Consider the following 14,174-nt stretch of genomic DNA (forward strand, 5'->3'; position numbering starts at 1 on the left):
GAACTGCTCGATCTCTTTATTTTCCTCATCCGCCCAGGCTTGTATCATGATCCTAAGAGATTTGATATCTTCTGGGCATCTCCTGCCAAAATCTTGGAACATCTGGCAGTCATGGAGACCGTTTTGGAAGCAATCTATGATGTCCCGTTCCATGATGTCCATGATAGTGCCCTTCTTGTCGAAAAAACAGCGTAGATAACTACGTAGGGTCTCGCCATGTTGCTATTTGACTTGGGACAAGTCGATCCTGTTGCCAGGACGCTGCATTGCCCCTATGAAGTTTTTCGTGAACCCCGCCTTTAGTTGACTCCACATGTCGATGGAGTTCCTTTCTAAGGACTCGAGCCATGTGAGTGGCCCTGCCTCCATGCAGATAGGAAAGTAGATGACTTTGGTGTCATCGTTTCCTCCCGCCGCCTGGACTGACAACGAGTAGCACTGCAACCATTGGACCGGGTTCTACTTGCCATCATACTTGGTGATGCCTGGAGGTTTAAACTTGTCAGGTAAGACTGTCTTTCGTACTCATTTGGAGAAGGCGGGAAATCCGTCAGAATGTTCTCCCAAGTACTCAACTTCTTGCTCGCACTCACGATGATGCCCTTCAATGATTGTACGGGTGTTGTGGTTGTTGTTGAGCTTCTGACGGAGGTTGCATGCTGGGGGTTTAGGCTCTGGATGGAGCCCATGGTGGCCACGGCCTCTCGAGGGTCCTGCCCGACTACTCTCTACCCTGTGCTGACTTGGTCTGGGGTTCTCGATTCTAGGAACTTCGTTTTGACTTGGTGTAGCATCCTCATTTCGACTTAGCCTACCACCCTCATTGCGACTTGGTCTGGTGCTACTGGCATGATGGGATGAGGTGCATCGAACCGAGTGTATTGAACTTTACTGATCAAGTTGCTCGTATGCGTGCTCCGCCAGCTGAGCCAGTTGCCTAGTGTACTTGTTTTGCGGCATCACCCGAGTAATCAGGTCAATAGATGCGATGGTGGCGAGAGGAGTATGGTAATGACACGATTGTACTGCTTCAAACACATGATCCAAGTTCATGATGGGTAGGACAGATGCAAGGCATCGACGACGGTCTGCTCTTGCAGCGTTTCTTGCTCACCGTCGATTCCTTTGAGATTTTGTTTCCTCTCCTTCCACGTTGGTGGTGAGTTCATCCTACGAGATGTCGTTTGGGTGACGTTCGCGTCGCGGATTCCTTTCTGGCAGTTCTTCACCGTCCCCTTCTTGTGCAGCAACGATGGCGAGGAGTTCCCGTTCTGGAGAAAAACTACCCGAACTTAATGTGATGACCTCTGTGGAGCCGTCTTCTTCATAGATGGGCGATAGAGGAGTTCCCTCCTGGTATAGAAGAGTGTCAAGGTAGGCGACAAGACGTGACTCGTTGTCCTTGGTAAGAGCAGGTGGCTTCATGTTGGGCCAGTAGATGAATCTGCCTTGTGGAGTAGACATGATGATCAGGCCCTGTTGTGGACCTGATAACGGAGTCTGCTCGTCCGGATCCGAGTAGTAATCGGGGTCCTCGATCAAATCCGAGTTGGATTGTGATCTGGACAGGGTAGCTTGGTAGGCAGTACCCGAGTTTCGGAGTCCGAATGAGAATCGACTTGTGTTGTAGACCGATTCACATGATGGCTTAAGCGCCAGCTCGTGGGAACTAGTCTGACTGGTGGGAGAAGTCGAGTTGTACTCGGACTCATCCCTCGAACCTCAGAGGCGAAAATTTCATTGAATTTTTCAACAAAATCCTCCAAAGCTTGGCGATGGAGTTTGATGTCGTACTGCTTCTCTTCCGGGTCCGGCGCGATTTGGCGGTGGAAGTTTCTAGCACCGTCTGCAACGCAAATCTAGGAGCCAAAGATGAACGTCACGCCTGCTTTGAACGTGACGATGGGCTTGATGATGACTTGAGCCATCAAGGTCGCCAGTGGATTCTCGACGAGAGCCCCTACCTAGCACGCTAGCTATCGGTGTTTAGACCCGGCAACCTACCGAGGGGGTACCCAAGGTAGCGTTTTATCCGTGGGGCTCACCAAGATCAGGAACTCGATGGTGAACTCGAACACCCGATTTAGACAGGTTCAGGCTGCTTATGTCGTGTAATACCCTATGTCCTGTGTGTTGGTTGGATTGTATTGATTGAACTTGTTTGGAGGGGGTCCCTGCCTCGCTTTATATTGCTGGGGGCAGGGTTACAGGTTGGTTGTTTTACAAGAGTACTAGTCGGATTCGACTAGAGAGTCCTACTCTAATTGCTACAAGTAGTTTCCTAATTCTCGACTAGTTCTTGTCCTCCATGTAGACCACGCCGTCCTGCACCGTAGTCTCCATGTCTGACATGTCTCGACTTACAGGCCCGTATTGTAGGACTGTCCAAACCTTTCAGTGGGCCTATAGATGTATGGCCGACAGAGGGGAGGCGAGGCACATCTAGGTGAGGTAGATATGTATGGGATGCGGAAAAAGAAATGGGCGAGGCAATGAGTACCTGGTGCACATCTGGCGCTGCCGCCGCCATTGGAAGAGGCTGCCTCTTGCGGCAGGAGTCACGAACAGGTGTCCTCGACGACAAGTAGGGCCTACCAGAATTGGAGGATGAGCAAGTGGCGGTGGTGCTCGGCGAGGTGCTTCGAGTGGACGGCGGAGTGGAGCAGCCGTCGCCACGTCTACTTCAGTAGAGGGGTTGAGGACGCGGTCGCGTCCGATGGGAGGATTTGGTAGGAGGGGGTCGCAGTAGAGAAGCAAAGAGAGAGAGAATAGAGGCGTGATTGACGGGAGGATTGGGGCGACGCGGGTGAGTGCGGGCAGAGAATGGCTGCGGGAAAGAGTGGGTCGGCGGGTAGAAGGTACGAGAAATTGGCGCGGTGAAAAAAAATGAGGCATGGAGGGCCGCGGCATCCGATTTTCAACATGGGAGGGACGACAAAATGAATCTCCCCCTCCCTTCGTCGTCATCTGGTGGCTCAAATGCTCTATCTGTTGGAGGTATGCCCTAGAGGCAATCATAGAGATGATGATATTCCATTTGTATCCATGATTTGTATATTTTGTTCATTGAATATCCATTAAAGGCTACTTGAATTGATTTGCAATTATGTAAATTGTATGTGAAACTCTTTACTTGTATGGTTATTCTAAAGTTGTCCCTAGTCGGAGTTCATGTGAGGACACACATGAATATTAGACTAGCACATGTATTAGTTGATGACTATGTTTCACAAGTCATGGATATGGAGATGTTGAACTAATAATGTGGACACATGTGGAGACATGTGTTAGGACTGACCCAACACGAGAAGTAGTTCTCTATTTAAACAGCATATACGCTTTGTCCTTAGACCTGAGATTGTCGCATGTTTTCTAGATGTGGATCGACCTACTTAGGGGCTATCAAACGCTACGCCGTAACAGGGTAGTTATAAAGGTAGCTTTCGGGTTTGTCAAGAAGCATGCTATGAGACATGGTCAATCAAGATGGGATTTGCCCCTCTCTGATTGAGAGTGATATCTCTGGGCCCCTCGAGTGATCGGATCCGAAAATGCATGGCCATGCTACGTACGGTTAAGAGTTAACCTACAAAGGGATTCCGAATCACAGGATCGAGAAAGAGCGGTCGGCTTGAAGCTAGACCAAATATCGTGAGGCAAAGGGAATAGCATGTATATTATGTTATGATGGTTCGTCTGATATGATCTTCGTGTGCGTATAGGAGTTGGCACGTCTTGCTAGAGGCCGCTACCGACTATTGGGCCGAGTAGGAGTATTCGGGCCATGTCTATACGTATCCGAACCCATAGGGTCACACACTTAAGGGGCTGGAAGCCCAATTCGGATCTGATCCGAGTTGGATTAGGTTTAGGAGTACTAATGGGCCTCGGATCCAGAGGTCCATCAGGAACCTCTATAAATAGAGGGGTGGGGGCGCCCTAGGGTCGACACCCTTTTGGCGAAACACACCTGCCGCGCCTCCCACGCCCTCGCCTGTTGCAACTCGCGGATCTAGCAGTCCGGTTTGTGACGCTTCCTCCCTGCACGTGTGGATACCTTGGAGGTGTTGCGCCTGCAGCACTTGGACGAGCCACGACGAGCCGACGACGAGCCGCGGCACCCGAGGCGATCTTGCTGCACGTGGACGAGCTGCTGAGGAGCAGCTGGACGTGATCGACTACGTACGACTACGTGATCGTCTTCACTGCACCGACGCATATCTACATCTTCCGCACCAGTAGTGCGTCGAGTGGTAATCCCGTGATCCTTATACGGCAGTTCTTCCTGGTTATACGCGGTAGATATTTTGATTTGCGCTAGTGTAGCCTACCTCATATCCCTACACTATCAGGTGGGTCCTTTGTGAGAGGTAGGGTAATTTAACTCTAGGTGAGAATTGGCATCAATTTGCTCACTCTTTATAGTATAGATTAGGGATGGTGGCAACAACAGGTGGAATAGGGTGGATCCGTAGATGTGTGGGTTGAGCATGACCACCATCTTGTGTAGGGAGATTTGTAAATTAATGAAGCGGATTATATGTTTATTAATATGTTTCCGCTATGCATATTTTGATGTCTAGCTCGTATTTGTGCATGCACAATGACCATGATACTGTGGTAGTTGTGCTATTGAGTCATACCAGGTGCTAGCGATAGTCAGGGTTAAATTAGTTAAGCAGGGTCGATAATTTAGTTTATGATGATGTTTAATTAATTTAATATGGACTGATACTCATAATATCTCCTAAAATTACTAGCCGTGCAAACATGAGTTGGTGAGCTAGTCACAATTAAACTGTAATTCAATGCAATGCTTTATAGCTATTATGCTTTTTTCCCCCTACAACACTACACTCTTTGTCCAGAAATATAATGTATCCTCGAGATTTCAGAACAAATTAGAGGGACTAACAAAAGAAACATGTGCCCATGAGTTATAACATATATAGGGAAATTTGTTGCTTTACTTTTATCTCGCCATAATGGTAGTTATGGACAACAAGAGTCCCCGTTAGCTAATCCCCCAATCAATCAAACTAATCATATCAAATCTAAGAAGAATTTGAATTGTCTAAAAAACTATAATGACCTATATTTGAGGACATATTTCGAACATCTTGGAAAGGAGGGGGTTGGAGGGGGGGGGGTTTAAAAAGTGTGAACACGCTCTAAGGTGAGTATGTATGTGCATCATTTCTGTAGCCAAAAAAAGTACATGTGCAACGTAACGTTGCCAAGAAGCTGGGCACATCGGTAGAATTGTTTGGCGTGCAACATTAAACTTTTCAACCCAATGGGTATTCTCAGGTGCCATTATACTTACTTAAAATTGTTGGAAGATACCTCTTGATCCCGCTAAAGGTTGCATCAGTGATGACTTCTCCCTTCCGGATCGAAGGGGCAACTGGACTTGCCCATTGTGAGTCATTAATCAATATTCATGTTAACTCAAATTGTTTCTTTCTTATCACCGGTGTTGAGTGAAACCGAAACAGGATCTCAGTCCTAAAAAATTATAGTTGTTAAACATACTGATGTACCCACAATGCCATATACATTACAAAGAGTAAGCTAACCCATTATTCTTTTTTTTTACAAAATACAGTACAAATTCATATACTTATACACTTACACACTTACACACTTGTCCCCTATGTTCATTGGATACAGAAAAAGAAAACAAGCAACTAATAGTTCAAGCATGTGAAGAACTATGGGCATGATTCGTTCCGTAAAAAATATAAACGGAGTGTACATTTGGACAATTAATGCAGGATTATTTTTCAGAGTTACATGGATCATGCTGCGCATTACTCATAAGCACATGATCAGCGAGAGTATACCCAGCTGCTGGGAGGGCATAACTTAGTCATAATGGAACTGCAGCACAGCAGCAGCATTGACCCCAGGCTAGCGTGGCTATAAAAGGCTCAGGTCTTGTTGCTAAAGTTTGGAGGTGTCAAATTACTGTTACAGCACTGTAGCACACTGTAGCGTTTCGTTTGTATTTGTGAATTATTGTCCAAACATTGACTAATTAGGCTCAAAAGATTTCGTCTCGCAAAGTACAACAAAACTGTGCAATTAGTTTTTAATTTCATCTACATTTAGTACTCCATGCATGTACCGCAAGTTTGATGTGATAGGGAATCTTCTTTTTGCATAGTGCCAAAGTTGGGAGTTGGGGGTGAACTAAACAAGGGCTCAGGAACGGGCCATTTGGAGATCACCAATTTATTTAGTTTCTCATATCAGAGAGATCCATCGTGACTGCAGCTGTGGCTGCCATGGCGTGCCTCAAGAAGGCCCGAGCGCCGGCCATGACCGTCGCCGCGGCGGCGCTGGCGCTGCTGCTGATGGCGCTGGCTCAAGGAGGCCCGCTGATGGCGCTGGCCCAAGGCGGCGACAAGGCCTGCTCGAGCATCCCGTTGTTCAAGGAGTGTTTGAGTAAGGAGGGGCTGACGCTGCCGCATGACCTCAACAGCCCCACGGTTCTGAGCGGCGAGTGCTGCAACGCCTTCGCCGCAGGCCAGCGCGAGTGCCTGTGCCGTCTCCGGGACCAGCTCCGCGACAGCGTGACCGACCCCAAGAAGCTCCTCTGCCCCGCCAACACCGGCTGCCCTGACCCCTAATGAGTGGCCAAAGCTCATTTCAGTTGGTTCCTCCTCAAGCTCAATTGATTACGCACCGCGCGCGTTACGCGTGCTCGGTCCAGTACTTGGGTTGTAATCTTCCCGTCCATTGTCGTTCCATTTTCTGCGTTTCAAGTTACGGGGTTCTTCCCAACTTATTTTGCATCTCTGAAAGACAAAAATATTACTTCCATAAATATTTTGTCATGTACCACCACTTGAGGTGCACGTTTTAACACTGCCATCGACTAGCCTCTTTTGACTTTTCTTATGTGCTTAAGCAGTGGAATGTGGGAGCCCATATACACAGTAATAAGCCCACGAGAGACTAGAAGAAACAGAAGAAAAGCCACCCGCCGAAGCCCATCAAAGAACAACAGTGTGTGTGGCCCATAATGGTCCAGAATTGTTCTAAAGCGCCCATCGGTGACAGATCCCTCCAGAGTCCAGATTGAGATCTTGCGCCAACCAGAAATCTTGCACGTACATGCCTTTTCTTTCTTGACAATAGAAATGTTCCAATTATTCAAAAAGAGAGAGAAATGTTCACTAATCCGTTTTCAAGAAGAAGAAGAAGAAATGCACAACAAAACGAGAGCTGAGAGCGCGTAGTCACATTCGCTGCTCACGCCATCCACCAATAATGGAGGCTGTCAACCAAAGCAGACAAATGGTCTCCCAGCATCACGCCATGACAAAGACCAGGCCCATAGCCTAGGCCGGCCGGCCTGCTGGCATGTCCCTGTCCGTGTCTCACTCACTCCTAACCGTATCATCCGTGTCTCGTCCTTGCCTCGCATTCTTCTCCATCACAACGCCATCACCAAGAAAACCAACATCACACAAGCCTCGTAGGTTCGTTCACCATGGCATCCTCCTCGACCCAGGCACCACCGCTCCTCCTCCTCCCATCCATCACGCTGTCCCTCCTCCTCCTCCTGCTGCTGCTCGTCGCTTCCCCGCGCGGCGCCGCGGCGGCGCCCAACACGGAGGCGCTGTCGGTGCTGTGCAACGGCGCGACGTACGGCGCCGGGGACCCCTTCGCGGCGAGCCTGGCGTACGTGCTATCGGAGCTGGTGTCCGAGACGCCGGCGGCCCACGGCGGCTTCTACGACATCTCCCCGTACCCGGCAGCCTTCGCGTACGGGCACGCCGCGTGCCGCCCGTCGACGGCCGCGGCGGACTGCGCGGCGTGCCTCCGCTCCGCCGTGAGCCAGATGGGCGCCACCTGCGGGCGCAGCGTCGGCGCCAGGGCCGTGCTCGTCGACTGCAGCGTGCGCTACGAGCAGTACCCGTTCGTGGATTAGTTGATCATCACCCGCGGCGCTGCAGGTTGTGTTGGTAGGTGCCCTGCTATGGCTTGGAGGTGGCGATCCCTTGCCGTCGCCGATTTCTTCTTTCATTCGTTCGTGTCCCAAAACTAAAATCCAGTGGGCGAACAATTTATTCTGTGATTTTGTCCTTCCTCTGAACGCTTGTAAACTCGCTCGTTGCCCACAAGAATGTACTGTATGTTGAATTCGCGCGAATGTGGTGGTTATCCATGCATTTGTGTGCAATTTGCAAAACTCTGTGAAAATTATACAAAATAAATCAAACTGGGTTTGTTCCACTTAGCTTGATAGCGAGTCAAGCTATGTATCCATTCCTGGTTATCCCTTACCACTACTCTGTGAAAATCTGGATAATAAGTTTAGTTTAGGATAAAAGTATCAGTGTGGTAATTCAAACAATGCCTCAAATGATGTGACGGATAGCATGTTTCATATGTTTGCTGAAGTAGTAAACCTGGCATCCACTATCCAGAACTTATGCTCTTTTAGCAGAGCAAGTCCAAATCACCGGTTGCTGAGTATATCTCTAAAACCATGGAGCAGAAGTGGTGGCTGGCTGCATACAAAAAATAAGATGTATTTGAAAAAGAGAGGACATGTAATTTTGAGATAAATTTGATCAATACCTTTGGAGCTTTGCAAAATAAATATTACCGTTTTTTTAGAATAGGTTTTTTTAGAGGAAAACATTTTTTATAATAGGTAGGAGGGAATATTTGGAAAGTTCCAAATTCAGAGTAGTTTGATTGATGGATCAGGTTGGAAAGCCGTAACTATAGGATCTGTCTGGATGTGGTCAGGTCAATCGGCGCGGGCCTGGTCACACAGCCTGGTACGACTTTGGAATGGACCAGAAACTAGGAGCATAAATTGGGCCGTTAGGGCCGAGATCGATAGCTGGCATTCAATTCTTTTCCTATTTAGGCAACAGGTATTCAGCCTTTTTTTAGTGCTCATATACATAATAATTTTTCTCATTCTCTTCGTAGATTATAATTTTATTTTCTTACTTATCCAGGCCATGTTTTTGTTGGGTTCCTGTCCTCTTCTGCGCAATATCCCCCCTGGTTTTGCATTTTTCATGGATTATCATATGAGGATGAAAACAGAACTACTCACATTTCATACATTGTTTCATTTTATATACCAATAAATTTAATTTTAATTTTCCCCTTCCTAACAAAAATCTTTTTTACCTAGCTTGCATTTCATTTTAACTGTCGTTTTAAAGAAAAAAAGGTTCCTTCTTATTGATAAATGATTTTGAAAAATAAGAGACTTATTGGATATATTTCTGCTTTTGCCTTTCCGATATTAAAAACTAGTAGAACAAAGCCCAGGAACCAATTTAAGTGCAGAGATGAATATGCAGAGTCCAAAGGCATGTGGAGATACTGGTCCAATTCTGTAACCTTCCAATCACTTATTGCAAGAACTAGATTTCATTGTTTGCTCAAAGATATACGAAATTTCTTTTGCTTTGGTTACGGTTAAAAAGCGATAAAAAGTTCCATTCTTTTTGCATTAGGTGATGCTCGCGCTAGGATCAGTTTACCCTCTATCTAACTTTGCTGCGCCAGTAAAAGTAATATTTCTCACCTTCGATTAGTATAGTAGGATCTCGCACCGTTGAGAAACGAAGCCTTATCTCTTGACAAGGTACAAGAGGTTGAGCACGACCTCCTTGGCGGTGCCGTACATCTTGCTCACCAGTAATCCCCTGCACCATCGTCAACACTGAACCTGACGTGATATCCACAGCTTGACGAGTCGAGCAAGCAGAAGCAAAGCGGCGGCGAGCTAGCACGGTGGCCGGAAGAGGTCGAGGCGGAGGCGCAAGGACCTGACGACCCAGTAGGAGTCCCAGTAGTAGAGCTCCCGGTAGCCGTAGCCCGGCACGACCGCCCTCCGTGAAGCGGCAGCAGCGTGTGCCGCCCCCGGCCGCGCGGCGACGCCCGGCGCCACCCGCCGCGTCAGGTTCCTCCACAGCGCGTGCACCTCCCGCGCCCATGCCCGCGCCGCGCCGCTCTCCACCCGGGGCAGGAACCCGCGCGCGGCTCCGGCAACGCCAGGTCCGGTGGGTCGGCGGCCATGAGGTCCGACCCGGCCGGCGCGAGGTACCGGGCTAGGAACGCCTCCAGCTCGCGCCGTGACGGCGCCGGGCGGCCGCTAGCATCAGGTCCGCGCCCGCGGCGAGCGGCATGTCGACGTAGAGCTTGGGGTCGAAGCCGCGAGGGCCCAGCGCGCGCAGCGCCTCCGACTGCACGCGCCGCAGGAGGTCGAGCAGCGCGTCGTCGGCCGGGCTGCCGCCGGCTGCTGCGGCGCCATGGAGGACGATGGTGAATTGGTGAGCAAGAGGAGGAGGGTTAGCACGCGGCGTGAGCGTGATCACGGGGAGGGGGGTTGGAGGGGATTTGAATGGAACCGTCGCTGCTTGGGCGGAATCTGTGGCGACCTGCGAATGCGATTTGGGATGCTTGGCTTCGTATCTTGGATGCGGCTTGTCGTCTTGTCGAATGCGTTTGGTCGTTTCTTTCTCAGTGCCCAGGTCAAACGGTCAAAGCGAGTGCACACTCAGGTCGACGTGTAATTGATCAGCCCATTAGGCCCATTAGGCAACATTGTTGTTTTTGGATTCCTTTTTCAATTGTGTTGGGAAAATTGCAAAAACCTCTTCGTTGTGAACTGGGTATTGTGCATTCCTAAAAAAAACTTGGTATTGTGCGGTGGCAGAAATTCTTTTGTTGCAGCTTTGCATCATGCACCCACATACATACAGTATCCGTTAAATGCCAAGTTAATCGTTGTGATCTAGATTTTTTCCCCTTTCAACATGCACTACGATACACAGAATTCAGGAAACATGATCCAGCAATTAGCTAGAATATTCACTATTTTTATGTGAATGAATGGAATAATATGAGATAGATCCTTTTAGGACAAGGAAATATTTGTATTTTTTTGAAGGGGAAATATTTTTATTTCATCTTGATATTATTTTGCTTCATTATCAATAAAGAATATAATGCATTAATCAATTTAAGAAATAGGCAAATCAAGAGATAATTGTGTTTAAAGTTAAAAAATGTCCAAAACTGAATAATCCACACATCCGAACTTAGAATTTTCAAAACGAATGTTTCCAACACGATACATGTGATCTTGGTGTGGCATTAATTTCTTTTTATCTTTTCAAAAGTGAAGTAAATAAATATATTCATTGTTGATCTTATTTTTTGGGGGCATTTGTGTTCTTGCCCCTGTTTTGAAGTGTAATTGTGATTCTGCTCTCGTTTTTTCAAGTTTGTGATTTTGCCCTCGACTATTCACAAGTCAATGCGATTTTGCCCCTAGTCAGCGGTCAAAATAGGGGCAAATACGCAAAAACCAAGGGTAAAATCATAATGACTTGTGAATAGGGGAGGGCAAAATCACAAAGTTAAAAAAATGAGGGTAAAAATACAATTGCACTTCAAATTAAAGTAGGAGCAAGATCACCAAAAAATCCTATTTTTTGCAGGGATTGTGAACAAACATCTTTCTTCTGTGAAGTTGTACTGTACTAAAGTTCAGAAAAACAAATGACCTCTCAACGACTCATTGCCCCCAACTAATCCAAAACATTTTCACATATGACCTGGTGAGATCACCCGTTACATATGTAGGAATAGCAGCATGCAGAGGATTATCATCGTCAGTCAATACAATGAGATGCCATTAGGATGGTCCAGAATCATATGTATCCAAGAGTAAATCCCATTTAGACATTTTCACATATTATTTGTTCTCTTCTTTACTTATGTTAGCATTTGAAATTAAAATTTCTTTTTTCCCCTTCATTCGTCTCTACACTATTTTCCCTTAATTTGAATTTCCTTTGAAGCATCATATCTTTTGTTGATAACACTTTAGAAAAATAAAAGCTGCATTGCATAACTTTCATCTTTATCATGCAAAGTATAGTGGCATATTAGCATTGAACTATAGAACACCTATGAACCATCGGGTTACTGACTGTTAGCCAGTTAGGACAGTTTACTTGGATAAGCTATGCATCATTATTGGGGCCACGGCTATATCAAGTATATATAGAAAAATCTGCTCTGGACTAGTGTAATGTGGCACTGCAAACTAGCGAAACAACGTTGTACCTATGACCTATTGTGTGAATTGAATTGTTGGGGGTGGTCCTGCAGAGTTCATAAAATCTATTAGAAGCGACTTTTCACCTAATGCATTAGTGTAGTGCTGCACGTGGCCAAAGTAAGCAGGTCCCTCTAGGGCGAGCTTCATCAATTATTAGAGACATAATGATAGACCAAATACTAGGTTACCGAAACTAAGATAACAGTGATGCACACTGGGTGCGAAAATGTATATGTATGGATGTGAAGGTGAGCATCAAGACGAGGAGCATTGCAAACTTGAAATGAGCTAGAGAGACCGAATGTTAACTGGTTACAGGGTATACCCTAATGAGATTTAGAGGTGAAAAAGGTGTCCATGAGACTAGCTGGTTGTTTTAGTTATTGGAGATCAAGGATTGCTTTGAGCCTAGAACATGAAAGGGTACTTAATTTTTTAGTCTACACACACTACTATAACTTTTGAGAAAGCATTATGTTTCTATAAGTATCTTTTACTAGATGTTATTTTTTTGCAGTAAGCTCTACTTTATATGATTTATTCATTGTCTACTTGATTTTTTATACCTTTTTTTGCCTAATCTCTACCTTTTTTTAGGAAATGGTTTCTTTTGTCTACTTACAAGGATAACGTGATTATGTATTCATGTTTTATATGCCCAAATTCTTCACTAACTTAAATAGGAATCAATCAAATTTCTCTAAATAAATTATGGTTTAATTAAACTTTGAAATGTACTGTGATACTCTGGTCCTTTGGAATTTGTATTATTCAAATTGAGATGCATGTTGAAGGTACTTTCTTTAAAAAACCACATGGGTAATAACTCAAATTACAATGGATCGGATCAAGTAGCACTAATAGGATTGCAGGAACCAGCAACAATTAATCAGCCACTTCTTAGCATTTTCATGCTGAAGGGCATCTATTATTGACACCCACCCGATACCCGATGTTTATTATACCTGTAGAACCAGTTACTCATATTTATAAAAATTTTATTCCAAAACCATTTGATCTACTACAAACAGATCCAACTACACAGTTTATGGAGCATTAGCCACAATCATAACTAAAAAACTCAAAGTAATTTGTATGAGCCTTAGAACCTATTGTAAATGTATATCTTTGCATGGCTAAATCTTCAAGAATGGCGAAAACTGACACATGCCTGTATATGGGGCATCTTGAACGATAAAAGAACTGTTCCTAGCGTTACTAGTTCTGGAATGAGTTTAGACATAAAAGCATCTCCATTTAGCTCTCCATCTCCATCTTTAGAGAATCTGAGGAAAAATCCCCCTCCAACAGCTTCTCCAAATGGATTTCTAAAATTTTCGCTCTCTCTAAAATCATGGCCTCACACTCCAATAATGGAGAAGCTCCCTGGCTCTCCAAAGGGTTGATACAGAGATCCGAGAATTAGAGATTCTGTTGGAGACGTAAGAGAGATAGAAAGTGAATGTTACTAGGATGACTCTCTAAATAGAGATATGGAGAGTGAGGTAGAGATGCTATAAATCCACCAAAGGTTGAAGCCAAGAAAACTAGAGCTCTCAAAATATCCACAAGACAACGATGAATGAGTTTGAAAGAAGAAACAAAATTCATTGCATGGCCCTACCTTGCAAGGTACATGCGCTTAAGTTACCAAAACCAAATAAATGCAAAATGATGTGAAATGGGAGCCACACAAATTTAACTGATGGAGTGAAATAAGTGTTTTCAGATCGGATGGCAACTTGCAACTGGTACGGTATAATTGCACTACTTACACCATGTCGTCGTTAGATCCAGACTTGCCATCAAACGATCGTTACCTTTTCTGCCAACTAATCTGCAAAGAATGAGCAAAAGGTGGGGTCACACATGAACTGCTACACCATGTCGGGTAGTGCTGAACATTCCAAAAAGGCAAGTAAAATCCTTTGCATCTAATAACAATTAAAAGAAAACCCAAGCAATCAGTGGGAGATAATCCAAAGAAGAAATTAATAGATGGCACTTCAGTACATGTACGCATCCCAATCAGGGATAAGGACAGAGCACAAGATTCCAA

The 14,174-nt window shown here is 45.7% G+C and overlaps 1 protein-coding gene and 1 pseudogene across 1 annotated transcript; one reads left to right on the forward strand and one right to left on the reverse strand.

Annotated features, from left to right (window-relative positions):
* The first annotated feature begins 7,352 nt into the window (after positions 1–7,352).
* On the forward strand, positions 7,353–8,251 carry LOC117842339 (antifungal protein ginkbilobin-like protein). Its single transcript, XM_034722748.2, has one exon. The coding sequence runs from the start codon at positions 7,502–7,504 to the stop codon at positions 7,940–7,942; it is 441 nt and encodes a 146-aa protein (XP_034578639.1). The 5' UTR covers positions 7,353–7,501; the 3' UTR covers positions 7,943–8,251.
* A 984-nt stretch (positions 8,252–9,235) lies between these two features.
* Positions 9,236–10,523, reverse strand: LOC140222042 (probable trehalase; annotated as a pseudogene).
* Between the last annotated feature and the right edge of the window lie 3,651 nt (positions 10,524–14,174).

The sequence above is a fragment of the Setaria viridis genome, chromosome 2 (genome assembly GCF_005286985.2).
Source record: "Setaria viridis chromosome 2, Setaria_viridis_v4.0, whole genome shotgun sequence".
In the NCBI taxonomy this organism is placed as follows: domain Eukaryota; kingdom Viridiplantae; phylum Streptophyta; class Magnoliopsida; order Poales; family Poaceae; genus Setaria; species Setaria viridis.